This window comes from Oryctolagus cuniculus, chromosome 16 (assembly GCF_051225735.1).
Source record: "Oryctolagus cuniculus isolate XC-2025 breed Fujian yellow rabbit chromosome 16, ASM5122573v1, whole genome shotgun sequence".
NCBI classification, from domain to species: domain Eukaryota; kingdom Metazoa; phylum Chordata; class Mammalia; order Lagomorpha; family Leporidae; genus Oryctolagus; species Oryctolagus cuniculus.
In genome coordinates, this window is record NC_142882.1 from 57,082,455 (window position 1) to 57,099,159 (window position 16,705).

Sequence of the window (16,705 nt, forward strand, 5' to 3'; positions counted from 1 at the left end):
CCCATTCCCTCAACCTCTGTTTCAGGAGCTTGGAATCAGGCATGAAGAAGGTGGTCTCATGGAAGAGACGGAGAACCATCTTCCCATCAAGCTCCTAACGTGACCCTGTAGTTCCACAGTCTCTGTACCCTGAATACACCCCCTGGTTGCCAGTTTAAACTTCCCCAAGAAGAGCTCTGAAAACGCACTCATCAGCCTGCGATGGCTGTCCCCATAGACAAGGCAACACGCACGCCTTGGTTCATCAAGACCCACGGTCTCCTTCCAGTTTGTCTGCCAGCTCTCCTCCAAGCTCCAACCGTAACACAGACGATGCGCTGTGCTCAGGCCCTGCCCTGCACTCCACCACCACGTTCTCTCTGCTCATTTCAGCCAAGTTCTGCAGAAGCTCTGGAGAGGCTGTGCCTTTTCTTACTGCTGGATGCATCTGGCCTCACTGTCCACTAAGCTAATGTGCTTGGTCTGGGGGAGGTGGTCCCACGGGTGTGATTCGGTGCTAACGGGGGATGTGGTGTCTGTTACTTCTCAGGCCTGCTCTAATTATGGCAGATGCGCACGCAGGCCCCGGTTCTCCCAGCCCCAGTGTGCTGCTGCAGGGCCGCCATTCCAGTGGTGGGGACCCTGTGAAGTAGGAAAACACTGGGCTGCACGCCAGGGGCCCTGGAATTTAACCTCAGCGTGGACGTGGAAGGGACAGAAGACTGGGAAAGTTGCTTTGATTCTGGGTTTCGGTGTCCTCACTTGAAAAGCGAGATCCAACATTTGGCCCAGCTGCAAAATGCTACCTGGCTGAGATACACAGGCTGTGATCCTTGAGCCCACCTGGCCCACTACTGAAAACATCCAAATACCAATGACTCAGCTGTCATCAGGAGGTCAGACCTGCGGGAAATCGCGGACCTCGCAGCGGCAGAAGCCGCCTCTGGTAGGAATGGATCAGGATGAAGACTGATCAGTGACTCAAACCTTTCTTTCAATGTTTACAATTCTTCTCAGTAAAAATATTTTCAGTAAATAAAATAGAAAGAAAAGAAACGGTTTAATTGCTTTCTTTGGGACATTTAGCTTAATAAAATTTACACTAGAAAAGCATTATTTGTAAAAATTTTATTTTACTTTTATTTATTTGAAAAGCAGAGAGAAAGAGGCAGAGATAGAGAGCAGGCTAGCAAGATCTTCCATCAAATAGTTCATTCCCTTAATGCCCACAACATCTAGGGCGGAGCCAGGCCAAAGCCAGGAGCCCAGATTCAACCCAAGTCTCCCACATGCGTGCCAGGGACCTTACTACTTGAACCATCACATGGGACCTTCCAGGATGTGCATTAGCAGGAGTCTGGAATTGGAACCAGAAGGCAGCCACCCTGCTGTGGGACGCAGACACCCTTAGTCGTGCATCAGCTGCTGTGCCAAATACCGGCCCCCAGAACAATAGCCTTAAAGAAATTCATCAGCTTGGCTATTATTCTGATTTACATTTTTATTTCTAAATGTGGTTTCTTTGGGGCTGACATGCTGATTCAATGATGTAAGCAGAGAATTTGCTGCATGCTGAAAGCAGTCATGGGGCCGGCACTACAGCGCAATGGGTTAAGCTTCCTCCTGCAGCTCTGGGATCTCATATGGGTGTAGGTTCGAGTCCCGGCTGCTCCACTACCGATCCAGCTCTCTGCTGTGCCTGAGAAAGCAGTGGAAGATGGCCCAAGTCCGTAGGCCCCTGAACCTGCATGGGAGACCCAGAAGAAGCTCCTGGATCCTGGTTTCAGATCGGCCCAGCTCTGGCCTTTGTGGCCATTTGGAGAGTGAATCAGCAGATGGAAGACCTCTCTCTCTGTCTCTCCCTCTCGCTGTCTGTAACTCTGCCTCTCAAGTAAGGAAATAAATAATCTTTAAAAAAATACAATGAGATAAAAAGCAGTTATAACACCAACACAAACTGTGAACAGTGACCTTGACATTTGCGGAGGGGCACAGAAGGACCCTGAACGGAAGGAACAGCAGGCTGGCCTAGACAGTCACGGAGGAGGAATGGCGTCTGGACCAGACTCGACAGCAAGGGCTCAGAGCTGGTGTCAGAGCACAGCCTGCCCAGGGTCTTGGTTAGCCCTGAGCCTGGGACTCACGCTCTACACACAGCACATTCCTGGCTCTGTCTCACTCAGTAGACAGAGATGGATGTCTGAGCACAGGCATACCCACACACATGGAAGTGTAGAATTACGGCGCTTGCTGATGGCTGCTGTCCTAGTCTACACTGCTGGCAGCCTGAAACCCATGGGGTAGTCGTGAAAAATCAATCACATTTTTTTCAGAAGATATTTTATAGATTGTTCAGTCTGAGCCCCAGGAAGTCTATAGCCCCAGATTACATAACAAGGCAGGGTCCGGTTCTTAGAACGGCACACATGCCAAAGACTTGCTGCCTTTTCGGTCAGAAAAACAGGGAGGCTGCACTGTTCCTGGGATCTCTAGAGGCCAGCTGGAGCGCTCTCCCCTGGGCAGGCAGCTCTTAGTCTGACTATATCCCAGTTCTCCCTTGCTCCCTGCTGCCCCAGGGGAGGCGGACAGCTGTCCTTCCGGCAAGTGGACACGCTGGGCAGCCATCCGGAGACAAGTCTACTTCGGTATCCATCTCTCGGATGAAGAGCTGCGGTGCTGGGCAGCAGGCGAGGCTTCTTTCTCGGCAGACACACCCACACACTTCCCAGTGTGTGCCTGGGGCTGAAGATCACGTCCACGGCTGACGTCCCTTTTCTTCATCATCAGATGCTGGACATCTGGACAGGACTCCCAGATCCCAGACTCATGGAGATGTCTTTGTTCCCATGGGAGCCCTTCCCCGCCGTCACCCCCCTTGCTCCCCGCACCGCCCCATCCCAGGATGCGGCACCACATGGGAAGGAAGGAGCCTGGTATAACCCACCTCCATGGCACAGGGGTCCCTGGCTGCAAGGTCACACGCTCCCTATCACAGACCTGTGTGGGTCCTGCTTCTTTTGTTACCCAGTTTTCAGCAGCCAGGGGAGCGCCATCTCATCTCCAGATGTGTTCTGCATTCCCACGGAGAATTGTGGCTTCGTCTGACATTTGCCACCAGGTTCTGACTGGAGGCCAATTCCTCTTCCCACCTTGGTGGTGTGCGCCGCCCTGAAGCAGCAAATTGGTCTCCCACGCCGGATGTTTGCTACAAAGAGCCAAGTGGGGTGCCCGTGCCAGCTGGGTGCTGAGGCCTTTCATAGGCTGGCCTGCGCCGTGGGGCAGCAGCTGGGCAGGCATCTTGAGGGGAGCTTTTGCGTGCCGGCGACACACTCGTTGCAAAGCTGTGCAGCGGACGGGGACGTGACGCATCCAGGACTCCCCGGGTGCTGCACATTCACATTTGCCCTGATAACATCCCATCGTCCCTATGCGCTGATTTCTAACAGAGCATTTGCCCAGCTCTTGACTTTCACTATTTGGAATTTCCTCTTGTGATATACATTCTTGTAAGCTATCCAGGGTGCTAATAAGGAAAATAAATTAGGAAAATATTAAGAGTCACACACTGCTCTAAGCTTATTACCTTGCTGAAATCCTCTCAACAGCACTGTAAGGTCCTAGACTGGTGGCTTACACAAGAGGAATGCATCTCTCACAGCTCGGAAAGTGGCGAGTGCCCGCTCCAGGTGCCAGCACGGCTGGGCTCTGCTGAGCACTCGCCCCCTGGCTTGCAGATGGCTGCCTCCTGGCTGTGTCCTCAACCGGCAGGCAGAGCTCAAGGGCGCGAGCTCTCTGTGCCTCTTACCATTAGGACACTCATCCACCAGAACCAGGCCCCTCTCTGCAGTTCACTGACCGTTTCTGCACATACAGTCACACCGGGGGTAGCACTCAACATATGGATTTGGGAAGTACACATTCCAGCCGGTAGCAGGTGGACATGACTGGAATTTTATAAAGGAACAAACATGCTTGAAAACATACTAGAGACAGCAGCAGCAGAATAGAAAACTAGAAGAAAGCTCCATAGAAAATCTCAGAACTAAATAAAGCACAGAGGAAGCAAAGGGATGGGAATCAAGCTAAAAGGGAGAAAATGAAATGGTCTAACAGTCACATAAACAGAGTTCTAGACAGAGAGGGAAGAGGAGGATCACAGATAACATCTGAAGACATAATGACTGAAAATTTTCAAGTATGACAAAAGACATAAAGCCAGAGTTTCCCAAAATTCAAAAAACCCAAGCAGGATATATACATGGGGATTTCAACAAGTTCATAGAAATGAAGTTAAAAGATATATTTATTTTAGGTGCAAAAATATTTTGCAATCAATGCATATCAAGAGTTCTATAAAAAGCTCAAGAAGAATTCATATTATGAAGAAAACTACAAATAGATTTCCAAAAACTTTTGTACCAAAATAAAATTATTTTAAATTCAATCTTCAGATACAATTTAGAAGTACCCTGGTATTTTATACACACATATGTAAAACAGTATAATTTTCAGAGAAGCAAAAAGAGAAAAATCATAAAAATAGTCAGGTGGGAAAAATCCAAAAAAAAAAAAAAAAAAGAACCGATTGATTAGTTCAAAGGAGCAGCACTAAAGCGAACAGCCAAGTACTCATCAGAAAGGACTCAAAGGCAAGGCTGAGAGCTCAATGGGTTCAGCTGCCCTGGGGAGCCCGCATCCCTCAATGGGATAAGCTGCCTCCCCCCTCATCCCTCAATGGGATAAGTTGCCTCCCCCCCATCCCTCAATGGGATAAGCTGCTTCCCCCCAATCCCTCAATGGGATAAGCTGCCCTCGGGGAGTCCACATCCCTTCCTGGAGGGCCTGGTGTGAGCCGCAGCCACTCCAATCCCGATGCAGCTTCCTGCTAATGCACACGCTGGGAGGCTGCAGAGATGGCTCCATTGGCTGAGCCCCTGTCACCCACACGGGAGACGTGGATGGAGTTCTATGCTCTAACTTCAGCCAGTTTGTGGGGTGAACCAGAGGGTAGAAGACCCCCATCCCACTGGCCCCCTTTTCCTGTCTCTTGAATGAATAAAAATAAATATTTTTAAAAAGAAATGATGAAATCCGAGGACAACAGAACAACAACATCTTCTATGCGCTGAAAGACAAGAACCGTCCAGCCCAGTATGCTGTTTCCTGGGAAGTGTCCTTTACAATTAGGGCAAACACAAAGACACGCTCCCACAAACAAAAGCAGAAATTATGTCAACGTAACGGTACTACACTAAATACTAAGAGATTTCATTAGGCAAGAAAAAATGACACCCGTCAGGAGCATGGCAATGGAAGAAAGCCGGCCGAGCCACCGAAAGGCTAACCACAGGGGACTCCGAGGAACCGCTGGCTGCACAGTGCCATAAAGAATGTCTTGTGGTATTTAACACAAAAAGCAGGAGAGCTGCTTAGAAAGATAAAGTGCTCCAAGGCTCCTACATTTGTCTGGGAAGCAGAAAAAGCCTAATTTATATTAGGATTAAATAAGTCTAGAAGCTTTATGGTACTCCTGTGTGATCACGCAGCCAGACTTAAAAGCATGTATAGCCAGTGAGTTTACAGAGAAGAGAAAAATGAAACAGCACAAAATACTTCTTTTACACACAAGGATGCAATAAAGAGAAGGGGAATATGAAGTAAGCAGACAGCAAACACAAAACAAAAAGAAAGCAGCAAATTCATGCATAAATATACCAGTATTTACATTAAACATAAATGGACTACTGCAAGCAAAAAACACTGTCAGGCTCTACTGAAAAAAAAAACACCCACCATGCATGGATTCAAAGAGGCATCTCTCTCTCTCTCTCTCTCTCTTTTTTTTTTTTTTTTGACAGGCAGAGTGGACAGTGAAAGAGACAGGGAGAAAGGTCTCCCTTTTACTTTTACTGTTGGTTCACCCTCCAATGGCCAGTGCACCGCGCTGATCCGAAGCCAGGAGCCAGGCCTCTCCTGGTCTCCCATGTGGGTGCAGGGCCCAAGTACTTGGGCCATCCTCCACTGCACTCCTGGGCCACAGCAGAGAGCTGGACTGGAAGAGGGGCAACTGGGACAGAATCTGGCGCCCTGACCGGGACTAGAGCCCGGTGTGCTGGCGCCGCAGGCGGAGGATTAGCCTATTGAGCCATGGCGCTGGCCAAAGAGGCATCTCTTAAATATTAGGGTGCAGACTGAAAGCAAAACATTGAGGAAAGATATCCTGTGCAAGTGCTAGCCATAAGAAAGTTGGCACAATTTTCCAACTGTCAACAAATTAGACATGAAGGCTGGAAGTGTTACTAGTGATTTAAGAAGGACATTTCGTGAGAATAAACGATGCGGCTGGTGCTGTGGTCTAGTGGGTAAAGCCACTGCCTACAGCACTGGCATCCCAAATGGGCACCAGTTCAAGTCCCAGCTGCTCCACTTCTGACCCAGCTCCCTTCTAATGCACCTGAGAAAGCAGCAGAAGATGGTCCAAGTGTCTGGACCCCTGCAACCATGTGGGAGACCCGGAGGAAGCTCCCAGCTTTGGACTGGCCTAACTCTGGCTGTTGTGGCCATTTGGGGACTGAACCAACATATAAGAGATTGCATGCTCTCTCTCTCTCTCTCTCCCTCTCTTTCTGTAACTCTGGCTTTCAAATAAATAAATCTTAAAAAAATAAAAGATTTAATATCAGGAATGTATAACATCTCTGTCATTGCATGAAGTTATTACTACAAAAACAGATGTAAAAGGAAAAATAGGGAAATATTTAATTATACTGAAAAACTTTAAGACTTCTCTTATAAACTAATAGAACAAGCAAGGGAAAAAATAAAGAAAAATGAAAGGATATGAAGATTTGCAAAATATAGCTGTTTAAACTTGTCCTAAATGACTTCTAATGCACTACAACAAATAACTGCTGAGTGTGCATTTACCCAAAATAAACACTATGGGGGCCATAAAACAAGTTTCAGTGGGGTTTGAATGATTAAAACAATAATATGTTTTCTGATCACAAAGCAGAAACAGTATGTTTCTTTGTGTTAAAAATAAATGCAAAAACAGAAAACACAAAATGTTTGGAAACGTAGCAATACACTTTAAAATAGCCCACTGGCCAAAGGTGAAGAAAATGCAATGAAAACTATAAATAATCTGGATCTAAATAACAAAACTATGACAAATTTTAGGGTACACGTAAGGTCAGTCTTAACAAACTCATCACACTGAGTGAACATATTAATAAAGAAAGGGTGAAAATGCAAGTTCTAAGTCCTTATCTTAAAGAGTTATGAAAAAATGGCAAATCACCCACAAAGAAATTAATAGCAAGCAGAGAATAAAGATAAAAGCACAAATGAATAAAATAGAAAGCAAAATATGGCCGGCGCCACAGCTCACTAGGCTAATCCTCCAACTTGAGGCACCAGCACCCCGGGTTCTGTCCCAGTTGCTCCTCTTCCAGTCCAGCTCTTTACTGTGGCCCGTGAGTACAGTGGAGGATGGCCCAGGTGCTTGGGCCCTGCACCCCATGGGAGACCAGGAGAAGCACCTGGCTCCTGGCTTCAGAACGGCACAATGTGTCAGCCGTAGCGGCCACTTGGGGAGTGACCCAACGGAAAAAGGAAGACCTTTTTCTCTCTCTCTCTCTCTCTTTCATTGTCTAACTCTGCCTGTCCAAAAAAAAAAAAAAAAAAAAAAAAAAAAAAGGAAAAAAAAAAAGAAAAGAAAAGAAAGAAAGCAAAATACTATACAGAAATAAATCCAGAGAGACAAAAACTGGATCTTGTGAAGCACAATGAAATCGTAAAACCTGAGGCAAGAGAGGCAGCAATTGCAAACATCACTACAGATCTCAGGACATTAAATGACAGTTCAACGATGTTACAGAAGTAACAGTATGTCAGTGAAGTGGAAATTTCTAATGAAATTGATAAATTCCTGGAAAAAAAGACAGCCTGTGAAAACTGACACCAGAGGAAACAGGAAAGCAGGTTAATCCTCTGTCTACTGTAGAAACTGAATCTGCCACTTAAAACTCTCCCTCCAAGAAATCCAAGTTAGACACATTCACCAATGAACTCCCTAACACACCGGGACCCTATTTCACACGGTAGGAAGAGAGGAGACCCTTTCCAAGTGGTTTCAGGAGGCCGGCATAACCCTGATTCCAAAACATGAAAAGGACATTACAAGAAGAGAAGACCACGGGAGGCGCGTCTGGCCAGTGATGGAGGTCCAGCAGGGGACTGCTGTATCAGCTACAAATTTTGTGCTGGGGTCACGTGTAACATAAAAATGTGATCACACATGTGCCAGAGGAGTTATGTTGAATCTCCCACACATCCTTTGTCAAGCTCCCCTTCGCTCCCAAATAGACTGCAATTCTCTCATTCATGATTTGCCTTTTTGGGTTGGATAGTTTGCCTTTTTCATTGAACAATGCTGAACTTCTGACTGCTTTTACATTAAATCCTGTGTACTTTATTATAAACTCAGACCACTCTTCTAAAGTAAGGCCTCAGGAGACACACTGGCTACTGCACGACTTGGGCTTAACGCAGTCGTGTCTTCTCGATATTCAGGCTTTATCTCCAACCCGCTGTCGGCTCCCCACAGTCTGCAAGCCCCACGCGTGCGTACCTGATGGAAGTCACCCACTTGCCGCACATAACCGGCCACTTCAATGTCAGTTTTAAAGATCCTCCAGACTTTTCTTTCCGCCTTCCTATACTCCTGGGATCCCTTCCAGTCCATGGCCATCAGGGAGCGCTCTGTCAGCGATGCGGCCACAATGACGTCCAGTTGGCCGTTGTAGACCAGAACCTGAAACGAAATTGGGTCATCAGTGAATGCAGGATTCAGAAGGTAAAGCTACTGAATCTACCCTGGTATAGACAGCGAGGCAGCCAGAGAAAAAGGGAACATGAGCTTCCCTGATAGTGCTCAGAGAGGCCAGCTAGGCAGATCAGAGGGGTCATTTCCTTCCTGCTTAGCCACTCACTGACCTGACATAAACTAAGCCTTGTCTCAACCACTGCATTCTTCCAAAAGTTTGATTCCTCACAGTTGTCTGCATTGCAAAGGCCTTTCTTAGTTGCAAAAGATTTGTGTGATACTGTCCAGTGATACATAAAATTTTCCCTGGATACATGACCAGGAGGACTACAGTTGGGTTTCAGTAGAACTAAGGGGTTCCACACCGTAGGATTTCCATGAAACCCGCACTGCACTAGTTCACCTTCAGTCGTGGCAGCAGCTGGCGAGCCAGAACTCTGTCTGCCCTTGGTGACGCATATTGCTCTCTCCTGCACTGATTGCAGGGGCCACTACACTTGTTGGAAGCAGACAGATCTAGGTGTCTTCAGTCTGTTTACTTGCCATAAGCTCCCCCCGCCACTTCCTTTCCTTAAATGAAATAGCACACTGGTGTACAGTGGGGAGGCGCCTTCCTTTCTACCATTTTCCCCAAAAACTGCTGGCTATCAAAGCAGAAATCTTGCTAAGGTCCCTCCTCTCTCTTCTCCCAAAGCTATCTGCAATTGGCTTGAAAAAGAATTCAGATCACACCCGACGCTGCTAAAGCCATGGAACTGTTGAAGGCAGGGCCAAAGGACACTGCTTTTCAGGCGAACAAGGGTCAGCTCTTTGTCCAAAGGCTTAAAAGCACCGAGGCTCTGTCCCAGTAATCCCAATCTGTCGACTGTATTCTATAAGTCCAAAATTATTTTTAAAAAATCCTGTATTCATTGATTCATATTTTACCTTACAGCTCGAACACAATCTATAAGTGCTTTAAATGGTCAGTAATGAAATCCATAGTGGTACAGGAAGACTCTGGGACATTGTAAAGCATTTAAAATGTTTTTTTTTTTTTTTAACTACTACACAATATGGGAAATGCTCACCATATAATGTTAAGTAAGAAAGTTCAAAGTCAAATGTGAGAATTCTTCAAGAAGTCAGAGGAAAACAGAATGGAAAAATGAGCAAATTGTGGTGCAAAAAAAAAAGTTAAATCCATGCGTATTTTTCTCATAATACAAATTTTCCATAAACTTTTTAAGGACTTCTCCCATACACAAAATTTCAATTTTTTGATAAAATAAATGCATCTTTAATTCCATTTTTCCATAAAATTTCTGAAGGATCCTTGTGCATATACATTCACATACAAAGAATGCAAAGTGTGAAAGAAAATAGACACAGTTGATGAATTCCGATGCTAGGAATGTGTTTTCCACTGCTCTTACAGTGTGTTTCCGCACTAAGATGAAGCTCATCAGCGATACTGCCCCACGACCTCCAACAAGGAGATTTCCTTCAACACCGCACTCTCTCTGACCTATGTGGAGGGGAGGCTCTGACTTGGCCCAGGGGAAGCCCTTTGGTTGAATCTCAACCAAATATAAAATGTTTTGCTACCTATGTTTCCATCTCTGCCTTCAATGGCTCCGGCTTCTTAAAAGGCTTAAACATAATTAAAACGCCCAGGACACTCACACACCCCAGATCCTCGAGCTGCGGTGGGACAGGACTCTGTCGGAGATCAAAGACCCTGGGCCCCTCCTGGAACACACGTGCTTTCACGTCGCTCAGCCCCCACCACCGTCCCCTCACTCCTAGACACAAACCCAAAGGGAAAATCCTGATAGATTTAAAGCCTCTTGAAAACATTCAACCCCACTACAGTAATAAAATATTTGCATTGTTTATACAGAGAAATTGCCTCAAAGGCCTTGAGTATGCGCAGCCTATGCTAAACCTCCTGCAGCTGTTTTGGCCAGCAGTATGGAAGCAATTATACATGATCAGTACCAGCGGACAAGCCTTAAATACTTCGCCATTCTAGGAAGGCCTGATTGTAACTGATTAACAAAGATAATCAAGTACAAAGCAATTCCTCTTCTAGAATTCAATGCAAAGATACTGGTTAATTAGTGTCTATTAATTTTTGCTCTTGCATTTTCTCCTATGAGTATCTCCCAATTACTTTTACTGGCTATCATCCATGTATTCTGAAATCAATGTGAACTTTTTTTCATCCTTAAGGGACAACAGCAAATATCCATCGATTATAGCAAAACCAAGCTTACACACAGCATTGCAGAACAGGTTTGCTGGATTGAATTGGAATGAAGCTCACTCCTGAGCTGTTCCCCTTGTTTCACTTGGCATAAACAAGAGCAACGATTTTCTGGAACAAAGCAAGGGAGGATGGCACATCTGCCTGGGTGATAGGTGGAGGCTTGCTCTTTTGGGCAAACGGGAATCTTCCCTGTGCAAATCAAGTAAAACATGCTGAACTTCTAAAGAGCACATAAATCAAATGCAACAAAAAAAGAAGGCAGATTAACAATCCAGCAGAACGATTTCAGAGCCAGCATGTAAGAGAGTCAGCAGTAAATGTAGGAACCACAGAGCTTTTTCTTTGATCTGCACACAGCCTTTACTCTGGCGAGCCTGTATACTGGGGTGTCCTTGGGCTGCACAGCTAAGTATTCAAGTTGAGAATCCAACAATGAACTGCCAGTGTGAGAAGCCAGCGGGCTGTGCGTACGCGGGTCCTGGAGCCAGGGGCTCTCAGCGGCGACTCACACCCTGACAGAGAAGTTCTGGGACAGGAACTAAGCCCGATCACTCAGCCCACCGTGGAAGATGTGCACACTCATTCGCCTACTTCTGCCCCTGCAGGGTGACCAACCATCCTGCTTGGCCTTGAATGGAGGGGTTTCCCACAACACCCTCAGTGCCAGAAGTGGGGCAAGCTCTCCATGAGGCTGGCTGGTATTTTAAGCCAAGGTCTAAAGACAAAGGGGCAGCTTTTAGCTCCACTTCCTTGGTCAGTAGTGACTCAGAATGAGGCAGGCACAGCTAAGACACCACTTGGAGGGTCCCAGATTGGAGTGCCTGGGCCTGCACCAGATTGGAATGTCTGGGTTTGAGTCCCAGCTCCATTTTCCAACTCCAGCACTCTGCTATCACACGCCCTGGAAGGCAGCACAGACGGCTAAAGTAGCTGGGACCTGCCGCCCTATGTAGGACACCTGGATGCAGGTCCTGGCGCCTGGCCTGGCCTGGCCCCAACTGTTTTGGGCATCTGGGGAGTGAACCAGCAGATGGGAGATCTCTGTCTCCCTACCTTTCAGATACAATATATGTGTGTTAAAGATGAGGAAAGTTTCCAGCATGTGCCAGTGCCTCGACCACCCCTTCCTGGTCAGCTGTGGGGTCTTCATTAAGGAGCAAAGGCACCTTTTAGAGAGATTTCTTTTACTCCCTAGAGCCCTGGTTGGTGAGTTCACTGGAATTGATGGTTATGGAAAAGTGCTTAACTTATAAAAAAAATCAGTGAGAAACTGTGATTCTACTTGTTTGCATTCTATAATTACTACATTTTCAAAGCATTATTTCAACTTAGGAAAAGAACATATAAAAATATTGGCAGTTAAGGTATGGTTGGCTTGTTTCAGCTTAACTATTTTCTAATTTTTAAAATAAACATGATTAGAATACTTTTACAATGAAAAAATAACACAATGCATAATATCATTAGGAGGTTGGGCACATCAGACTGGTGAGAGAGGTCTTTGGGAGCTTTGGGAGGAATAATTTTTTTTTTTATTTGACAGAGTTACACAGAGAGAGATACAGAGAGAAAGGTCTTCCTTCCATTGGTTCACCCCCCAAATGGCCGCTACAGCTAGAACTATGCCGATCTGAAGCCAGGAGCCAGGTGCTTCTTCCTGGTCTCCCATGCGGGTGCAGCGAGCCAAGCACCTGGGCCACAGCAGAGAGCTGGAATGGAAAAGGAGCAGCTGGGACTAGAACCAGGTGCCCACATGGGATGCCGGCGCCACAGGCAGAGGATTAACCAAGTGAGCCATGGTGCTGGCCCCAGAAATAATCTCAAATAATTAAAATACTATCAACTCTCAATTTTTCATGAAAAACTAGCTTAACTTCAATCTGTAGACAATATTAAAACACTTGCTCTGAAATTCAAACATTTCTAAGAGACAGCTGTAAGTGGTTTGAATTACAAGCAAGCAGCCTTGCTTTTCTCTTTGTCAATAGGCAGAGATAGGGGCGGATGCTGTGGAGTAGTAGGTAAAGCCACCGCCTGCAGCGCCAGCATCCCGTATGGCCGCCGAATCAAGTCTCGGCTGTTCCTCTTTTGATCTGGCTCTCTGCTATGGCCTGAGAAAGCAGTAGAAGATGGTCCAAGTGCTTGGGCCCCTGCACCCACGTGGGACATCCAGAAGAAACCCTTGATTCCTGGCTTTGGAACGGTTCAGCTCCAGCCACTGCAGCCATTTAGGGAGTGAACCAACGGATAGAAGCTCTCTCTCTGCCTCTGCCTCTGCCTCTCTGTTAACTCTGCCTTTCAAATACATAAATAAGCCTTTTTTTTTTAAAAAAAGGCAGAGATAAGAAAAGCATTTTTATTACTTTTTAACTTTCCAAAGCATGTTAATGTTCAAGGCATCTTCAAAAAGATCATGCAAAATACATATTGTGAAAAACCTGTGTGTGCATTTCAAAAATTTTTGTGCCCAAATCTTTTCATCCCCTTTTCCATGGACTTTCTGAAGTGCACTGAGACATCTGGCTTTCTTCTTGACTCCTTCTAGGAGAAAGGCTGGGGAGACTGATCTGCCTGCTTCCCTTGCACTGCTAAGGAAACTGTGATACTAAGAAGTCCCAGTAGGAATCTTTAGATCCTCGACTTCCAAACATTTACCTAGAACTCCTTAAGAAGGGAGGTAAATTCCTTCAAACCAATGAGCATTTGTTGATTCTCCGTAGACAAGTGCTACATGCTACGTGCTACCAAAATGCCTCTGGAAACTGAGTTGGGTGAGCATGAGACATGGCTACTATCTCCAGTTTAGAAATAAACCTGGTCTATTTGCCCAACTCTGGTAGCATTTCCCAGTCATTTTTTCATTTTGCATGAATGGAGGAGGTGTGTGCATTACTCAGTGACAGGTGCCTCACCTCCACTGAAGCAAGTAGCTTTGCTTAAGCAGCTGTCGCATGACCACCACTCGTCTTTGAGCACAGGGACTCTCCCCTCAGCCCTGTGTCTGACCCCATGGAATCTACAACAAGTTGGAGGGTTGAGATTCCACTTTTTCAAGGTTTTGTGTAATGCTACAGAGTCATTGTCTGCTGTTTTTGCACATGCGTGTCAACGCTACCTACTCCCTGGTAACTGTGTTTTGAGCCACCCATATCCTCCCCCTCCATGGATACAGCCCTAATGGGAGCTGTCAATCCCCAGTGCAAAGGGTGAGCACATTACCTAAGTTTGAGTGCCCAATTGCTCACTCTAGAATTTGAGTGGTGGGCAGAGGGACACAGCATTCCCTGATGAACCCACCCATCCACCACCAGCACACCAGAACCAGCAAACTCTAGACACATGGATTAGCTTCCAAGAGCTTCAGTCCTCTCTTCTGGATGAAGATGGTCACATCTACATTGCCCTGTAGTGGGAATTACTGAGACCATCAAAAGAAGTTCCTAGCTACTGCCGGGCATGTAACAGGAGCTCGGGGATGTTGGAGCCTCTTCCTCAGGTCAGCTGATAATCTGAAAATGATTCCGAAGGCTTACAAAGCATTTCTAAGGTAAGCCTGCAGGGTATCCTGATGATGGTTTTGACAGCAAATGCTTGCTGTCCATCTCACTCTTTCAAACAAAGATCTACAGAAGGAGGAAAGCTAGCCCGGATGAACCTGAACGCTATGAGGGAAAACTTCAAATAGATGCTCTTCACCACTGGTTTTACACACACTGGCCTTGGCACCTCAGTTCGTCCCAGAGCCATCCATTCATAACTTGCTTTTGAAAAGAACTCAACTTGAAGCATGGAACTCAAGAGCACACAGAATTTCCCTATATGTACATGCTAGAAAGTATGCCAGAGAGTGCAACTTTGAAAAGAAAAACGTTGCGTAATACTAGGACTCTATTGTTCTTCTCAAGTTGCCTGAGCCCGGCTAAGCACTTTGCACACTCGCAGGAGGCAGGCATTATCCCATTTTAGACATAAGGAGGCAGGTATGCAGTGTACCCACGGTTACTCCATGGGTGACAAAGATTCAAGTTCAGATCCTCCTGAACACAAACTGTTTCTAGACTGTTTCACAATGCAACACTGATGGTCACTGCCCCAAAGAACACACTGAACAGGTGGTTTATTTTAGTCTGGTAATTCCATATGCAAAGCCAAACTGAAGGTAGCCCCTAACTGTTGGGAATGAAGGCTACATGTTTATAGTTAAGAGCAAGGGCTCCATGGATGAGTTTGAATCCTAGCTCTCCCACTAACCAACAAGAATATCTTAAGTTACCCCACCCATCCAGAGCTCAGTTTCCTCTTTTGTAAAATGGGCATGATAACACATGAATTGGAGAACTGCATAGCACAGCAACGCAATGCGCTCAGCAACCCAGGCACATAGGAAGTGTTCAAAAACGTTAGCTTTTAGCATTATCACCTTGCTTGAAATAAGAGAACATGTATAATAGCTCCACAATTTCCACATGAAATGTTGCCGGTAGATTACAATCGTGACTTAGGATGCACAGCTAACACAACTGTACTGGGTCACTAACTTAACAAAACAAACAGCAGATGCTTATAAAAGTTGCATGACGCTTGCAGGCAAAAGTGTGTTGTTTAAAAGATTTGTTTAAAAGGCAGAGTTACACACATACACACAGAGAAATACACACAAGGAGGGAGGGAGGAGGAGGAAGACAGAGGGAGAGAGGGAGAGAGTAGAGGGGGAGAGAACTATTCCATTTGCTGATTGACTCCGCTTGTTGGGTCATATAGGATACAAGATGCAACAAGAAGAGCGTGTTTTAACCAATGTTTTTGCTACTGTTTATGAAGGATACCTTGAAAAATATATCTGTACTGGAGTGTCAAGGTCTTAAATCAGCTGAGCCGTTATTCAGTTTGCAGACACAGTGCTGCATCTCTTAGCAATGGGCAGAGTCTGAGACAGGTGCCGTCGGGCAATTTCATCGTTGTGGGAACATCACAGAGCGCTTACACACACCTGTGGGCATAGACCAGTCATTCACCATGGCCTTTTGATGTGCTCTAGAGGCACACTAAACACAACATGTATGAGGCTGCGGTCAGCAGCATGGGGTAAACTGCTTCACAGGCAAGTTTGTAATATGCAGGTGGAGTCCACTCTTTAAATACCAGTAAGATGTAGACCATGGCGGATATGCAAGCCAGGAATAGTCTCTTAAGTAGGACAGCATCTCCGCAGACAGGCAGTAAAGCTTGTGCTCAGGACTATGGCAGTGGCATCACCAGCCATGTGAACTTCTCACTTCCATTAGAATCCTGTGGGACCGCGGGCTGGTTTATGTGGTCTGAAACGCTACTATATGGTGAATGACTACATATTCGTTTAGTCCAGATAGTTGTCACAATAGGAAATCTGCAGCTTGCAGCCTGGAAGATGATCCTCACCATAATCAACCACACTGGCACCCTGTTCAACGTCCAGCCCCAGAATCCTAAGAAATCAATTTCTGTTGTTGGTAAGCCATTCAGACTATGGTGCGATGTTACAACAATGTTCTAGACAGGACCAGGCTAGGTCTGTATTCCCACTCAGCCACAAGGATCTGGCACTGTGCAGAGGCTGTCCACCCTCGGCATGGCCCCATTCCTGCCCGGGTGTCCTCACATGTGAG

At 46.1% G+C, this 16,705-nt stretch overlaps 1 protein-coding gene across 15 annotated transcripts in view; it reads right to left on the reverse strand.

The window, feature by feature from the left end:
* Positions 1-16,705, reverse strand: part of CPVL (carboxypeptidase vitellogenic like) — a 134,604-nt gene that overhangs the window by 19,539 nt on the left and 98,360 nt on the right. For 14 of the 15 annotated variants that reach the window (XM_008261573.5, XM_089316053.1, XM_089316059.1 and 11 more), the window contains one exon: positions 8,615-8,797. In XM_008261573.5, coding sequence (XP_008259795.3) covers positions 8,615-8,797 — 183 coding nt within the window. Of the gene's footprint in view, positions 1-1,092; positions 3,503-8,614; positions 8,798-16,705 lie in introns of those variants that run through there. The other variant, XM_089316058.1, reaches the window with a different exon arrangement.